The sequence below is a fragment of the Lissotriton vulgaris genome, chromosome 6 (assembly GCF_964263255.1).
Source record: "Lissotriton vulgaris chromosome 6, aLisVul1.2, whole genome shotgun sequence".
Classification (NCBI taxonomy): Eukaryota; Metazoa; Chordata; class Amphibia; order Caudata; family Salamandridae; genus Lissotriton; species Lissotriton vulgaris.
In genome coordinates this window covers 1,096,013,511-1,096,030,481 of record NC_141694.1, presented here as the reverse complement: position 1 = coordinate 1,096,030,481, position 16,971 = coordinate 1,096,013,511, and the positions used below count along the sequence as shown (strand labels likewise).

Genomic DNA, 16,971 nt, shown 5'->3' with positions numbered 1-16,971 from the left:
AAATTCAAATAAGAAGACCACAAAGCACTCTCCAAATATAAGATAAGCTATTAAGGATAAGGAGTGTACTATATTCGAGAGAGGAGCAAAATAGGATTCTCACTCTTGCTTTGGAAAGGGAATTATTTAACACCCTGAACAATAAAAGAAAGCTCTACCTGTCCCATCGCTACGGGGGAGACCGATAAAGAAAAGGATATATATACCTTTGGAAGGAAGTTAACATCCTTACCCTTCCTGGCAATAGAAGGATATGTAATATTGATGAACCCCACGAATATTGCGGTCCTGAAGAAGGTCTATACATATCAGTGAACACCGAAACGCGTCGACGCATAATATAATAGAACCCAGCCAGATCTCAAACAGAGAACAGATATACCTGGATTTTGGATACTGTGATCTTGACTATCATTTGCATATTTTTGTGTCTCATATTTGTAAGAGGATACTGGGTCAGGTTAAAACAAGAATAGGTAATACGTCTTACCTATGGTAGATAGGGGTTGTGTTTCCTGTGAGCTATTTTGTCTTCTTTAAATAAATTGTGGAATTTAATTGATTGTAATTTGTGTAATCTTGATGACCGTCTATTGCTTTTCTTTTCTTATCATTGTATTTTTCATTTGCAAAATTGTGTATTTACATGTTCTTGTGCATTTGAGTTGATAAAATTGTATAACAAATTTGTTTTTTATGTACCGCAGACAAAGGTCTGTTTTTTAACCTTGTATACAAAGATTTTAATAAAACAAAGACTGTAAACGTCATATTTTTGGTTGGCTTGACATTGAATAACAACTGTGATGTTTGAATGATTGAGTTGTATGAAGACAGTGACTGCAGAGTAACTAGCACACAGTCCAGGGATTTTCCTTTGACTCAATTTGTCGATAGTACCCTGTTCCCTGGAACTCAGTAGGGTCTTCTCTTTTTTGTGAAATCTGGTTAGGATTAACCGCGTTTCAGTAAAGTAACATGGCTTCTCCCTCTAGAAGGGTGGAATGCTATCCCCGTCGACAGGACTGTCGAGGGGATAGTATGGCACCTTACACAACATGTTTTGATAAAGCCAAACCAAAGTTAGCACATAACCGCGATGGAATATAATGCACTTAAGAGTATATGGTATGGCATTATCCCAGATCAGCTAAGGGAGTTGTTCCCGACACCTGCAGACAGGCTCAGCTCATGCTCGAGCACCATCTCACGTTAAACGAAGCACTCTGCCTCCAGGATTGATAAGGCCTGCCATAGGAGTGACTTATAGGTTTATATGTGTTCAGATATAGGTTTAGATATAGGTATACTATATCTAAGCAAGAGGTGATTACACCAACTTGCCCCAGCTGAGTGATCAGCCAGTTGTGTCAATTTAAGAACCAGCCAGGGGTGGCAAAAGCTATGCTGCAGCCCCTGGTAGGCCTTGGATGCACCTATGCCCTTTGCACCTATAGTGCACTGTATAGGGGCTGACAAGGTGTCCAGTACCAATTTGGTTATGTACCTATAGTACATGTCTGTGAATTTAGAGAGAGAACAGCAGGCTGTGGGTCTGATTAGCAGGCCCACAGCCACATTAGGTCGAAAACCAGTGAAGCAAAAATTGGGGTGACCATAGGATAGCAGACCCTACTCTCCTACACAACCCCCCTCCCCCCCAAACGCAGGGAGATTAAACTTAACCTTGACCAGATAAGTCTTCATGTTCTAAGTGGAAGTACCTGGAGAGACCATCTGCATTACCATGGTCAGTCCCTGGGCGATGCTCCACTGTAAAGTCCATCCCCTGTAGGGAAATGGACCACCTGAGTAGTTTGGGGTTTTCACCCTTCATCTGATTTAGCCACAAGAGGGGCATATGGTCTGTCTGAATTAGGAAGTGAGTTCCAAACAAGTATGGCGTCAACTTCTTCAGGGCCCAAACCACAGCAAAGGCCTCCCTCTCAATAGCTGACCAACGTTTCTCCCTGGGGGTCAGCCTTCTGCTAATAAAAGCAATGGGCTGGTCTTGACCATCTACATTAAGTTGTAAAAGCACAGCTCCCACCCCCAACTCAGAAGCATCTGTTTGAACAATGAACTGTTTGGAGTAGTCAGGACTCTTCAGGATAGGTGCAGAGCACATGGCCTTCTTCAGGTCATCAAATGCCTTTTGACAGCTAACTGTCCACTGAACCTTTTTGGGCATCTTCTTGGATGTCAGGGCATTTAATGATGTCACAATGGACCCATAGTTCTTTACAAACTTCCTGTAATACCCAGTCAGGCCCAAGAAGGCTCTGACTTGTGTCTGGGTAGTTGGAGGAGCCCAGTCCTTTATGGTCTGGATCTTACTCTCCAGTGGTTGAACCTGACCTCCACCTACTAGGTGGCCCAGGTACACAACTTTGCTCTGCCCTATCTGGCACTTGGTAGCCTTGATAGTAAGGCCTGCCTTTTGTAGGGCCTCCAGAACCTTCTTCAGGTGGATCAGGTGATCCTCCCAGGTAGAGCTAAAGACAGCAATATCATCTAGATATGCTGCACAAACGTCATCCAATCCAGCAAGGACTTGATTCACTAGCCTTTGGAAGGTGGCAGGTGCATTCATCAAACCAAAGGGCATTACCACAAACTGATAATGTCCACTAGGGGTAGAGAATGCTGTTTTGGCTTTAGACTCTTCAGCTAACCTGATCTGCCAATAGCCAGCTGTCAAATCAAATGTGCTCAGAAATTTGGCAGAAGCCACCTTATCAATGAGCTCATCTGCCCTTGGAATGGGATGAGCATCTGTCCTAGTGACAACATTGAGACCTCTGTAGTCAACACAAAACCTAATTTCTCTCTTTCCATCTTTGGTATGGGGTTTTGGCACAAGGACTACTGGGCTTGCCTCTGGGCTCTCTGATGGCTCAATCACTCCAAGTTCAAGCCTCTTTTGCACCTCAGCCTTTATACAATCCCTGACGTGGTCAGGTTGCCTGTAGATGTTATTCTTCACAGGCCGACTGTCACCAGTGTCCACCTCATGGGTGCACCAGTTAGTTTGACTGGGTGTGAGAGAAAACATGTGTATGGGCCTGCAACACCTGTCTGCAGTCCATCTGTTGCTGGTCAGTGAGGCTGCCTGCCAAGGCTACTCCATCAACTGAACCATCTTCAGGGTTCTGGGACAACAAGTCTGTGAGAGGGTCACTCTCTTCCTCCTGTTCCCCATCTGGGGCCATGAGCAGGCTCATGTCCTCCCTGTCAACAAATGCTTTCAATCTGTTAACATGGAGCACCCCTGTGGGGGCTCCTAGGGGTTCCAAGGTCAACCAAATAGGTGACCTCTCCCTTCTTTTCAATTATGGTGTGAGGTCCAGACCATTTGTCCTGGAGAGCTGCTGGGGCCACTGGCTCCATGACCCACCCCTGGCTGGAACTCAACCAGAACAGCCTTTTGGTCATGCCAAGCTTTCTGTAATTCTTGACTGGCCTCCAGGTTTTTGGATGCTCTTTCCATGTACTCAGCCATCCTGGAGCGGAGACCAAGTACATAGTCCACAACATCTAGCTTAGGCTTTTTGAGAGTTAACTCCCATCCTTCCTTCACCAGACACAATGGACCCCTCACAGGGTGGCCAAACCAAAGTTCAAAAGGGCTGTAGCCAACCCCCTTCTGTGGGACCTCTCTGTAAGCAAAGAGCAAGCAGGGTAAAAGGATGTCCCATCGTCGCCTAAGCTTCTCAGGTAACCCTTTTATCATTCCCTTTAGGGTCTTGTTGAACCTTTCAACAAGCCCATTAATGTAAATTGTAAATGTGCTGGACTTGTAAAGCGCACAGCTGCCCGTAAGCGTCCCGGCGCTTGCTTAGGGAACCCGTCCTGGTATTCCCCTGTGAGAAACCACAGCAGGGTGTCCACAAGGTGAAAGCCAGGCTTCCCGCCGTGAGGGGCCGTAGTGGAGATTAAGCAAGCTATTGCCCAGAGTCGCAGAGTATGACCCCGTGAGTTGAGTAGGCACCAGAGCGAGAATTGTCGAGTCCGTGGAATTTTGAGCCCAAGACCCGCCGAGGCGGGGAATCGAACCCTGGTCCACGGTCTATCTCAGCTTCCGGGTCTGCCGCCTCTAACCACTGAGCCACGCTTCTCCACCATTGCACTGAGGATGATAGGGTGTGGTATACTTATAGTTTACTCCACACTCTTTCCACATTGCCTTCAAGTATCCAGACATGAAGTTGGTACCTCTGTCTGAAAGAACCTCCTTTGGAAAGCCCACTCTTGAGAAAACTGCAAGAAGGGCCCTTGCCACAACAGGAGCTGTTGTGGTCCTCAGGGGAATTGCCTCTGGGTACCTGGTGGCATGATCCACTACCACCAGTATAAATCTGTGCCCAGATGCTGTTTGAGGATCCATGGGACCCACAATATCTATTCCAACTCTTTCAAAGGGTACCCCCACCACAGGTAGTGGTATCAGGGGGGCCTTTGTTCTGCCACCTGACTTACCACTGGCTTGGCAAGTGACACAGGAGCGACAAAACTCCTTGACATTTTCTGACATATGAGGCCAGTGAAAGTGAGGGACAAGCCTGTCCCAAGTCTTGTTCTGGCCTAAGTGTCCTGCAAGGGGAATATTATGGGCCAAGGTAAGAAGGAAGCCCCTAAATTGCAAAGGTATGACCAACCTCCTGGTGGCACCAGGCTTGGGGTCTATAGCCTCCGAATAAAGGAGCCCATCATCCCAATACACTATATGGGTACCTTGAGCATTCCCAGCAGGGTCAGCAGCAGCTTACTGTCTGAGGGGTTCAAGGGAAGGGCAATCTAATTGGGCCTGCCCCAGGTCTGCCCTTGAGGGTCCCCCTGTCCCCAGAAACTCAACCTGATCAGGTTCAAGTTCTTCAAAGGCAGTCTCCTCTTGGATATCAGAATCTCAAGTTCTTCAAAGACAGTCTCCTCTTGGATCTCAGAATCAGTCTCCTGTGAGAGCCGATCCTCAACCTGGGGCAAGTGGGAACTCTTGCTCCTTCTCTTGGATTGTGGTTGGTCTATAGTTTCAAGATCAACCACAGGTTCAGGTAGGCACTTCTTTGCCTAAGTTCTGGTTACAGCAAGGACATGTGCGAATATCCCTAGCATTTCAGCATGAGTCCTGTACTCCACCTATGACCAAACTGAGTTCTCTAGATCATTGCCCAACAGACAGTCTACTGGCAGGTCTGCACTCACAACAACTTTCTTGAGGCCAGTTACCCCTCCCCAGGAGAAGTTAGCAACAGCCACACTATGTGTAGTAGTGGCATTGCTTGCATTGGTCACTAGGTAATTCTCACCTAGTACAATTTGTCCAGGGTCCACAAAGTTAGGTGTCACCATAGTGACACTGGCACATGTGTCCCTGTAGGCCTGAGCCAGTTTCTCATTAATTAAAGGCGACTGTCTATACTTGCCCAAGTTACTGGGACTCACAGTAGTGGGCATGGCCATGTCCACATCATAGAGCAGAACTGCATGAGTAGGGATTCGGACTAGGCCAGACTCCATCTCAGTACCCAGGGTCAACCCTACTATACCCTTAGGTTGTGTACCACCATTGCTGACTGTACTAGGGGGTGCAGGTGCTTTAGGAGCTGCAGTGGTTGGAACTGGATTTTTCTTGGTGCATTCACTCCCCCAGTGGGAAGTGGACTTACAAGTATTGCACCAAGGTTTCTTTGGGCCATCATTCTTCTTCTTCTTGTTACCATTTTGGGAACCACCCTCCTTATTAGAATTTTGTGGGCCCGAAGAAGACTTCTGGTCTTTTTCTTTATCTTTCTTATCCCCACTCTTCTGGTCTGTTTTCTTATGGTCACCACCATGGTTCTGGGGTTTCTGCTTAATCCTTGTTCTGACCCATTTGTCCGCCTTCTTTCCCAATTCTTGGGGAGAGGTCAGATCAGAGTCAATAAGGTATCGATGCAACAGCTGGTTCTGACAGTTATTAAGGATCTGCTCTCTCATTATAAGATTGTACAATCCTGTATAGTCTGAGACTTTACTTCCCGGCAGCCAACCCTCCAGAGCGTTAGAGGCACAATCAACAAAATCAGTCCAGTCCTGAGTCTGAGCTTTTTGGGTATCTCTGAACAACAACCTGTATTGCTCAGTGGTTAGGCCAAACCCTTCAATAAGTGCACTCTTCAGGACAGAGTAGTTTTTGGCATCCTCAGGTCTAACTGTGAGGAGCATATCCCTCCCTTTCTCAGAAAAGGAGTACCATATAATTGCAGCCCACTGATCTTGAGGAACCTGCTGTACCATGCAGGTTCTCTCCAGAGCAGTCATCCATTTGTGGATGGCATCCCCTTCCTTGTAGGGGGGCACAATCTTTGTCAGGTTTCTATTATCATAGGACCTGTCTTTCTCTCTAGGAATTATGCTGCCACCAGTGGAATCTAATCCACTCAACTTTTGTTCCCTTGCAAAAGCAAGTTTAAGCTTGGCCAAGGCTACCTCTTCCCTCTCTATCTGGAGTTGGACAGCCCTCATCCTGGCCTTATGCTCTCTTCTCTGGGGGGGGGGGGGGGAGTCATTCCCCTTTGAGATTCCCTTGAGGCACTAGAAATGTGAGAGTCCCTGGAAGGTGATCTCAATCTTCTATTGCCTGGAACAATTCTGCTTTGTACTCTGGGGAGGTGCTGGCCCTCTCCATTTCCAAGTAGGTCCAAGTTGGTTTGGCTAAGTCTCCCCACATGTAGCTGGTTACCCCTCTGATCCTGATCTGACTCTTCCTCTTCTGATTCAAGGTCTACCTCCTCATTTTCTAAGTCTGGGGAGGTGTTCTCATTCTCTGGGGGGTTCACCCCATCTCCTGCATCTAAGGGAGCTACACTCGCCTTATCTAAATCATCCTTCTCCAGGATGGCTATCAGGATGGGAATGGTAGGGTTGTGACCCTTTCTCAGCCCCCTTGAAGTGCACAAGGCACTCAGGCCCTTATTGCTGAGTGTGTCATAGCTGGAAGGTGCCTTGGTAAGGTCAACCAACACAGGTGAAGAACCTGAAGTTCCCTCTGTGCCAGCCATGACTGCTAGCGAGGTGTAAGTGGTGCACTTACCTACACTAAGTGTTTACCTACTGTACCTTGCTAGTGAGTTGTAGGCAGGGTGTGCTAAGCCCTACTAAGTTCAGCAGAACTTAAATATGCTAAGCTTTGTTTATATGTACCTAAGGTACTTGATGTGATCTTTCAATTTGATAAAAGATTGCAATTGTAAAACACCATCAAGCTCAAATCCCACCGCTGCCACCAATGTGAGAAGTTGGCCTGATATATGAGGTCTCCAATTCTGGGAGCACCTTGCATCAGTCCAAACAATCCCTTATGGTGATGGTTGTAAGTCAACCTTATAGACAAGCTATCCTAATGGTAGCATGGACTAAGCAGCCTTAAAGGCTTAACTCAAGAGGTCGTGTTAAGAAAGCTGTTTTACCAATCACAATCCTGTAATATCAAATGAAAGGACACCACACAAGTTATATATTATAAAAATATATGTATTTATTACTAGAATAATACTCTGTACTCTTTATGAGTGCAGAGGCACAAGCGTTTAAACAAAAGCACAGTTAAACATATAAAAGTTGCACAATTATGGATGAGGCCGGGGGGCCACGCAAACCATATATTAAAAAAATGGTATAAGAACTACCAATCGAACAGTGGTTAGGCCTAGGGCCTAGGGAATCGCTGGGAGCAGTCGGGACTAGCAATGCTGAAGTCAGGAAAAGCCAGCGGGATTCGGGTGCAGCGCTTAAAGCACACACATGCACCAATGCAATGTCAATGGTGCGTAAAAGTTATAAAGTTACTGTTTAAGGAACCTTCCGACTGACCTAGAAGGACAAAACTTTAGACACATACACTAGAGGTGTGTACCAGTGTAGGAACACCGGCGTTGCTGAGTTACCTCACCCACAGGAAGCGGGTGCCCAGGTGCGAAGTAGTGTCGGGTTTCGTCACGCAGGTCGATGGTGCCTGAAGATGAAGATGCTGCAGGCGTCGAGAAGAGAAGTGTCCGGTGTGATCCAAGGGTGGATCGAAGATAATGATGATCTGAAAGCAGAGGGGACAGAGTCTGGGTCACTCAGCAGTGACCAGGGTGGAACCAGGAAGGAACCAGCCAATATCGGGCGCTTTCAGGTCGATGTCATGAAGCTTGTCTCCGCTGCCATGTGGACTCTGGGGCACCGAGGATGTCCAGGAGTGGATCACGAGCTGTCCCACGAAGGCTCTCGCTGTCGGCTTCTGGATTGGAGCAAACAACCCTTGGCAAGCGCAACCCATGCAGGACTCGAAGATCGCTTAATACTGGGACCAGGAGGGTCAGAGCGGGTGCTCCTTTTCAGGGGAGCGATGGCAAGTCTGGAGCAACCAGACTCGCAAGTTAGATTCCAAGGTTTGTCGGTACAGGGGCCACAAGCCAACGGGCAAGCGACCAGACCAACGCGTTGAGCCAAAAGATGCAGAAGGGCCCCACGCAGCACTCGGTGAGTGTAGAGGGGTTAGCTTCGGTGCAAGAGAGGCTCAGGGCTTGGGCTTCTTAAACCCCAATGCACAGCTTCGAGGGGGCCTCGGGAGCTGCACGGTCAGCGCCTCGTGGTCTTTCCAAGATGGCGGGCCCCACGCTTCAAGGTCGCCTCCACGGGTCTCAGCTCTGCAGGGACTGTGGATCGGGCTGTTAGAAGGCAGGCACGCTGGGTCTTGTCGATCTCTGTCGCTCAAGTTCCGGAGGGAACTGCAACAAAGCAAACGTCGAGGTGCTGGATGGTGCCTGTTTGCACAGGGTGGTCACTCCTTGACCACAAGGGAGATTCTTCAGTCTTCTACGTCGAGTAGGATGTCGAAGGGCCCAGAGTTTCGTTTCATAAGTTTGTCAGGATAATCTGAGTGCGTTGGCACTGCTCCCATTCTTATACCAATCTAGGGGGCTGGCGTACCTGCTAGGTCCCTCCTATGGGTGGAACCCAGGAAGGGGGTGGTTACACCCATTTCCCTTTGTCCAGGGTCACGCTGGGACTGGGGCTGGTGTGCCCCAGAACCGGTTTGACCGGATTATGCAAGGGGAAGCCTTGTGCGCCTGAGGCACTGTCTAGTTTCTTTCAGCCCTACCTGCCCCACTACACTATCTCCTGTCTGGGGTGGTGTAGCACCTCTCTGCGACAGGAAACCCTTTGTCCAGGCCTCCTCTGCCAAGTTTCGGTCAGCAGCAGGAGGTCAGACTTGTGTCGGTGGCAGCAGCATCTATTTTGTGATGCTGAGGCTCTGGTTAGGATTAACCGCGTTTCAGTAAAGTAACATGGCTTCTCCCTCTAGAAGGGTGGAATGCTATCCCCGTCGACAGGACTGTCGAGGGGATATTATTCCAAATCGGATGACACCTTACACAACATGTTTTGATAAAGCCAAACCAAAGTTAGCACATAACCGCGATAGATTATAATGCACTTAAGAGTATATGGTATAGCATTATCCCGGAACAGCTAAGAGAGTTGTTCCCGACAGCTGCAGACAGGCTCAGCTCATGCTCGAGCACCATCTCATGTTAAACCAAGCACTCAGCCTCCAGGATTGATAAGGCCTGCCATAGGAGTGACTTATAGGTTTATATGTGTCCAGATATAGGTTTAGATATAGGTATACTATATCTAAGCAAGAGGTGATAACACCAACTTTCCCCAGCTGAGTCATCAGCCAGTTGTGTCAATTTAAGAACCAGCCAGGGGTGGCAAAAGCTATGCTGCAGCCCCTGGTAGGCCTTGGATGCACCTATGCCCTTGGCACCTATAGTGCACTGTATAGGGGCTGACAAGGTGTCCAGTACCAATTTGGTTATGTACCTATAGTACATGTCTGTGAATTTAGAGAGAGAACAGCAGGCTGTGGGTCTGATTAGCAGGCCCACAGCCACATTAAGTCGAAAACCAGTGAAGCAAAAAGCAAAAATTGCGGTGACCATAGGATACCAGACCCTACACTCCTACACAGCTGCTTTTAAGGAATGAACTGAAGACATTCTTTTTCATGCAACATAGTGGTGGTGCCCACCTGTGTCCCCTTTTCTCATCAATCCTTGGTATTCCTCCAATCAATTGCCACCTTTGTACAATGTTCCCTTGCTTTGTAGCTTGGTACATACTACATCAATCTCCATACAAACATAAAAGCAACAACTCTACAAGTTTATCACCTTTTAAGTGAGAGCAAAACCGAATTCAGATCTAATAAATTCCCTTGAAAGTAGTTCCACTGATTTTGAAGTGTTCACTGGAGGCAGTACAGTCCTATTCAAGTCTCGGGAGATGAAAAAAGTTCATTAAACCCAACATGCATAGGGAAATCGATCTATGAGATAGAACAAGATTGATTCCCTGATAAGGTTTAGTGTATCATATGTGGGAGGGTTGGGGAGGCTCGCCACTCAATATTCAGTACTGCTCCTATCCACTGGATATACTTTTGAGGGAACATTTCCCAGACTTTGGGGAGAAATCTAGCACTGCGATTTTGGAGCAAGTAATTTCAAAATGTAGGGTGCCTTTACTCTCATCTCTGCCTTCATTAATTAGCTGTTGAAAGACATGTCCCATCTTCTTTTGCCGTTGGGCTGCTTGTAATAATTCATGAAGGCTCTTGGAGCTTCCATCTTAGGATGGCTTCTCTATAACAGCCGAGCCAGCAGAATGACAGTTCTAAAGTGATACACAAACTGGAGGATGCAGCAATGATTCCGGTTTAAAAAAATATGGAAATTAGTATTTTGCATGTTTAGGCATCCCACAGGGTTTTTTCTACGAGGGCCAAATTCTCTGAGTAACTTCTGTTATTTTACAAACTTTATGAGGGAGAAACATTTACACTTCTGGCTCAAGTTGTCTCTTTTAAGCAGTACACAACCTCTACCTTTTTGATTTCAAGGAACACGTTCTCAATCTCCTTTCTTTGATAATAATGTGGCTTTAACGAGAACACTCTCTCCTGAAGGAAGGGAAGAAATAGAGGTACAACAGAGGAAAACTTAGCAAAGAACAGACTGAGTAAAAAAAAACATGATGCAAATCTCTACAAGAGGCACTGATCCGATGAGATCCATTCCCTTATAATCAGAAACTCTGGCATCTGCCTTCAGTTGTGAAATCTAATCAATATATGCTTGTTAAACACATTTTTGAGTGACAGAACAGTAGGGAAAATTGGTGAAGCTTTGCTGTGATCTTCAGAAGATGTTCTGTCACTACAATGTCAAAACACTGCTGCTGTAGTTGGGGATGTAGCTGTCTAAGTTAGAAAAAACTATGCTGTAAAACCATACATTTACTATTGGAGGCTTGGGCCCAAGAGAAAAAGAATGTATGGTTGCCCACAGCAAGACTAAGCAAACTAAGCTTAGGAAAACTTTTGCAAAGAGCACATGTAAACTTGACCAAGGCCAAACTGAAAGATACAAGTAGTTATTGTGTAAGACAGTACTGTCTAACCATTTTCACTACCGTCTATCATCCCAGCTGCAGATTCTAAGTTCAATACATATGGGACACGTGATACATTCAGACACACCCACAAGGGGTCAATTCAGTTCAAAGCAATTTTATTTGGCTCTTAAAATAAACTACAAAAGCACAAGAGGTCAATAACAGCTCTAGCATGGCTTCACTGAGAGGGAAAAGTGGGTCTTCTTGTGTATGTCTCCATGAGATCTGTAAATGTAGGAGAGCTTTCTCTAAAGGAGGAACTGATACATTATGGGCATCTGCTAACTTAGCCAACAGGAACATAAGAAATCCAATCTTGTACAGGGTGGATAAGCGCAGTCATATATGGGTTTATCCAATTTATGGCATAAACTAAGTCTACTGACATTTGGCCAGTCGAGATTCAGGTCTTCATAAAGGTTCAGAGGGTCCAGAGCCTATGCTCATCTGATTTATTGATTGTGACCCCAGGTTATAGGGGATTATTGTCAAGTCTTAGTCGGTGGCAACATGTTTTTAAATCTTTCAAGTGTTACCTCGTTAGAGATTTTGAAAGTGGAGCGTGTGCAATGCGCCTTGCCCTTGCAAAGTTTCAGTACAGTAGAAGTATCAACAGGCTTCATTAAATGGAGAGGACATCAGGTGTGCAGTTAATATGGTCCCCAGACTAGGGCAAAACCATTCAGACAGAGGACTTGCCTTTATTTGAATCCATGTATGCGGATGCTGTTACACTCCAAGTCTGTGATCCTCAGACTAATATTGCCTCAATAACACAGATGATGATCCGCTTCGGCGGTCAAGGTGGGATCTACAGTAACTGGTCGAAATGCGTCCCATTCCCACTCATCCCAGCAACTGACCAGTTTAAATCTGAATATCCGCTTCAATTGGCAACGGGCCGGGCCGGTCCGATACCTAGTTATATGGCTCAGTAGGGATACTGACGAATTCTGGAGGACAAGTTATGGCACGGCCATTGTCTGGCTGGAGGAAAAGATACCAGCCTGGTCCAGACTACCTCTCTGTAACAGGAAGGATTATCATTGCTAATATGGTTGTCCTCCCCAAGTTCCTATATCTGTTTATCAACATTACCATCGCCCACAAGACATTTCCTCAGGGAGCTCCGCTCTAACTTGGTGGCCATGACGAGGGCTGGCATATAGCCACGAGTGAGAAAAGCAACTCTTACCCTTCTATCAGGGTGAATTAAGTACTCCTGACATGGAAACTATATTTCTATTGTGCCCAGGCTGCACATTCCTGGACACACCCCACGCTGTTCCAACTGCACACTGCAAGAGAAGCTGACAATGTGATCTCCTGCCCACTGACCACTGTGCTTTATTTGCCAATCAGACGTCCTTGTGCTGCAGTGGTACCAGCATCAAGCACGCAATGGGCCTGGGATTGCCTATGACAACGAGCGCACTGTCTTTACACGCCCAAAGTAGATTTGGCCAAGAACCCTGCACCCCCCATGATGAACGACTGGGCCTCAACACGTTTGGTGACCTTTATCCTGAGGGGCAGTTCTTCCAGTCACAAAACATAATGGATCGCTCATCGCATACAGCCCAGGATATCCTATTGTACCATCAGCTCCATGCAGTCCTTTGCACTTGCACTGCACTTTCCTAAATCCCCTCCAACACTGCCTGCTCTGGTAAGCATACTCAAAAACTCGTTCTCATGGAGCCTCATCTCCCGGCTCTACGCCGCCATGCACTAGAGGACCCTTGAGACAGTTCTAGGGACTCTGGATGCTTGGGCAGCAGACACAACCCGCCTAATCTCTGAGGATTAATGGCACTATTGCTGTGCTCAGACTGGTGCCTTTTCGCTCAATTATAGGCGTAGATTAATCCATATTAACGTCCTCCAAAGGACATACTACACACTCACCCAACTACACAGGATGGGACTCGTGGAGGATTTAAGATGTCTGCCATGTGCAGCGCCTACTGCCACTTTCTTACACCAGATGTTTACTAATTTATTGCCTTCATTAAGGGTCAATGTCCATAGCGAACACCCCAGACTGCCCTGCCAGGCTATATGAAAGAGGTTCCCCCTGGTGGCCAGGTGACTGACTGTAATGCTGCCCCTCAAGGCTAAACGTAGGGGGGGGGGGGGCACACTGTGGGACAGCCAGCTCCCCAAATCACATATTGCCAGGAGCAACTTGCGGCCTATTGGGACCTCATGCAGGCATGATCTCTGCTTTAAGATATTTGTGCCCCGCTGATCACCTATCTTTCTATGCAGAACGAGAAACTAGAAGTGGTGTATGACCTGGGGAGACCTGAGGCTCCCCACTCAACCTAACCCATACCCAACTTCATGCACCACTTACAGATGAGCGGCCTCAACCATCTGCAGACACTACGACTTATGGTGTCTCCTCAAGTGTGGTTCTATGGGGGAGTATGTGTCTATTGCTGTACACTGTACGCCTGTATTTTATGATCCTCGACTTGTGGTGTTGTGAATGAACAAATATGTGTATCATACGTGCATTCTATACCCTTGTTTTTCTTCTCTCCCACCTTTGTATTTTGAACAAACAAAACATATATATATGATCAGGTGACTCATGCGGCTACCTAAACCTTCTTAAGAATGTCTGCCCATGTATCATTATGTGAAATGAAGAATAATATGAAGTTCACAATATAAACATACGTAGGAACTTCATAATGAATATATATGTTCTCCATTTTTATTTCTAATCTATATGGAGATAACCTTATAAAGAAGTTCTAGTTTAAAACTGTAGGAGTAATTATCAAATGGAAAATCCACAGTTGGGGCTTAAATGTGGGTCAATGTGCAAAAGATTACCTTTGTATATTTATACGACACATTAGATCCTCTTCTACAGCACTTGCTTATCCTTTGAATCACATTTTCTCTAAAAAAAAAAGAAAACATTACAAATTTAAACCAACATACAATACTCTACCTCACATCATTTTATACAGAATTTTGTGTACTGTTTTCAGTTCCCACTAGTGAACACAAAAGGAAAGATAGATAAAGGGAATCTATGAAGTCATCAGTGTTCACTTACAGCAAATTGAAAGAATTTAACCGAAAAAGACACACATAATTCTTGTAATCATTGAATCAACTTGGAAAGTATGAAGAGCTAATACATTTAGCAAGACTTCATGAATGTATGTAATAACACTTTACAAGTGGTGCAGGACTTGAAAAAAGATATTGAATACATGACTTTATTGTGTTAGCTTGTGATATTCTCAATGGTACAGTGAGAATGTGTAAGAGAATAAGGGGAGTGTGTAAGGGAACGAATGGGAGTATCATCAAGTGTGAATGAGATGGTGTTTTTGAGTGTGTATCCCCCAGGCAAGAGAGGAACAGCTATATAAACCCTTGTAGCTCTACAGAAGTGAGGAGCTAGTCATGACAGGAGCATGGCCATATGAAGATTTGTACTGCTAGGAATCTTACGTTTTAGGGTAACTCTAACATAGACTTGTCTCATTGATGTTCAAAAGGAACATGAACAAGTCAATCTGTACCAGTTCTTTAGGCAACAGAAAACATTAATATGAGCACATTTCTGGAACTAACCCTCTATGTTGGAAGGTATTTACAATTTGGATATCTATACACAACCCAAAGATACATTTGCTGTCCCAGTGTCCTACACCTAGGCGCAAACTGTACACTCATTTGGAGAGAGTGATGCACTTCCTCGTGGGAGTTTGGTTAGAGCATTAGCAAATGTTAATGCTTTTACAAAGATTGCAATAACATGGGATGCCTGATAATCTTACCCATTGTATTAAACAATATATTCATTAATTATTGACTTGGTCTCAGGTTGACATACATCACGATCAACAAGCCTATATCCTCCACTGTCACTCTACTTTAAGCTTGAAGTGTGCAATTTCCATCAGTTGAAATATCTGAAAAAAAACTGCAATAGTAACAGCAGAGATGAGGTTAGGGGGGTGATGGCGAAGGCAGGTTGGTTCACAGGAGGTAGGTGGTTGTTTTGAATGTCAGGAATATGGTCTATTGTGAGATACAAGATGAAATGGGTAGATATGTCTGCATTACGTTGTTCTTTTTCAAAGGACAATAAAGATATATCGATACTTATATCCTAAAAATGTGTATGTTGTTATCTATCTTCCTTCCTCTACTCTCTCTGAAATACTGCATTTAATAGTGCTACAGCAGGAAAAAACTGGTTAATATAGTCGTTTCACTCTGCTTACTGTTTGAGAATCTTTTAAATGTTTCTGCATTTCAACAACAAACCTGCATTTATTTATATTTATTTTTTTCATTTGTAGGACGCAACAGGACTGAGAGCAGAAAAGCAAGAGTGAAAAGAAAATTACTGATTGAATAACCAGGTCTTCAGGGAACAGCGGAAATGGAAGTAGTTGGATTCTTTGCGGATGGCAGGAGGGAGAGCATTCCAGAGAGTAGGACCAAGATAAGAGAAAGAGCGACCACCCACCCTAGCAAGTTTGAATCTGAGCACCACAAAATTATCCAAGCAAGGAAGCTGAACAGAGATGGCGGGTAGGAACATATGGGCAGGCCAAAGAGCAGATATTCAGGAGCTAAATCCCATTTGATCTTAAACATATAACTCAGGGCTTCAAATTTATACATTTTCCACCCTAAGCCAATGTAGGTCGCGAAGAGAGCCGGAGATGGGAGTGAATCTGCGGACACTGCATAGCAGTCTCTCTGCAGCATTTTGCAACAGCTGCAGTCTACGGGCCACAGCCTTATTAGCGCTCAGAAAAAGGACATTACCGTAATCCAGCTGTGAGGTGATAAGGGCATGGATCACAGTTTTCTGGGTGGTCTTAGGTAACATCCAATGGATTTTCCTAAGTCATTTTAAGATGGTGAAGCAGGTGGCTGTGACTCCGACTGCTTGATGGTGCATGGATAAAGAATCATCAATATAAACGCCCAGATTACGGACGTGACTGGAAAGCCACAGGAGAGTTCCCATCTCAACAGGCCAATGTAATGGGCCCCATAGGTCTGTCTTCTTACCAAGAACTAAAACCTCGTTTTTTTCACCATTCAGTTAAAAAAGTTCTGGTTCATCCATGTAGCAATACGCCTAAGGCCTGATTGGAGACAGGATGTAGAACCAGAATCAGAACGAGATAGTGAACAGATGATCTGAGAATCATCAGCATAGATAAAAAAAGAGTCAGGCCAACCTCTTGAGCAATGTCCGCTAAATGCCTAACATATATATTAAAAAGTAAGGGACTCCGTATCGAGCCCTGAGGTACCCAAAGAGAGATGGATAGATGTTAGACCGATCAGTAGCGGAAAAGATCTGAAAAGTACGGCCATCCAGGAAAGAAACAATACAGTCCAAAGCAGAACCACAAAAGCCGGAGGACCTCAGCATGTTAACTAGTATGGGATGGAAGATAGTGTTAAACGCTGCACTAAGATCTAATA

The 16,971-nt window shown here is 45.5% G+C and overlaps 1 protein-coding gene across 1 annotated transcript in view; it reads right to left on the bottom strand.

The window, feature by feature from the left end:
• The window catches only part of IGF2R (insulin like growth factor 2 receptor), a 1,757,136-nt gene that overhangs the window by 15,463 nt on the left and 1,724,702 nt on the right, over positions 1 to 16,971 (bottom strand). The window contains exon 47 of the mRNA XM_086927157.1: positions 14,335 to 14,404. Within this exon, the coding sequence (XP_086783283.1) occupies positions 14,335 to 14,404 (70 nt within the window). The remainder of the gene's footprint in view (positions 1 to 14,334; positions 14,405 to 16,971) is intronic.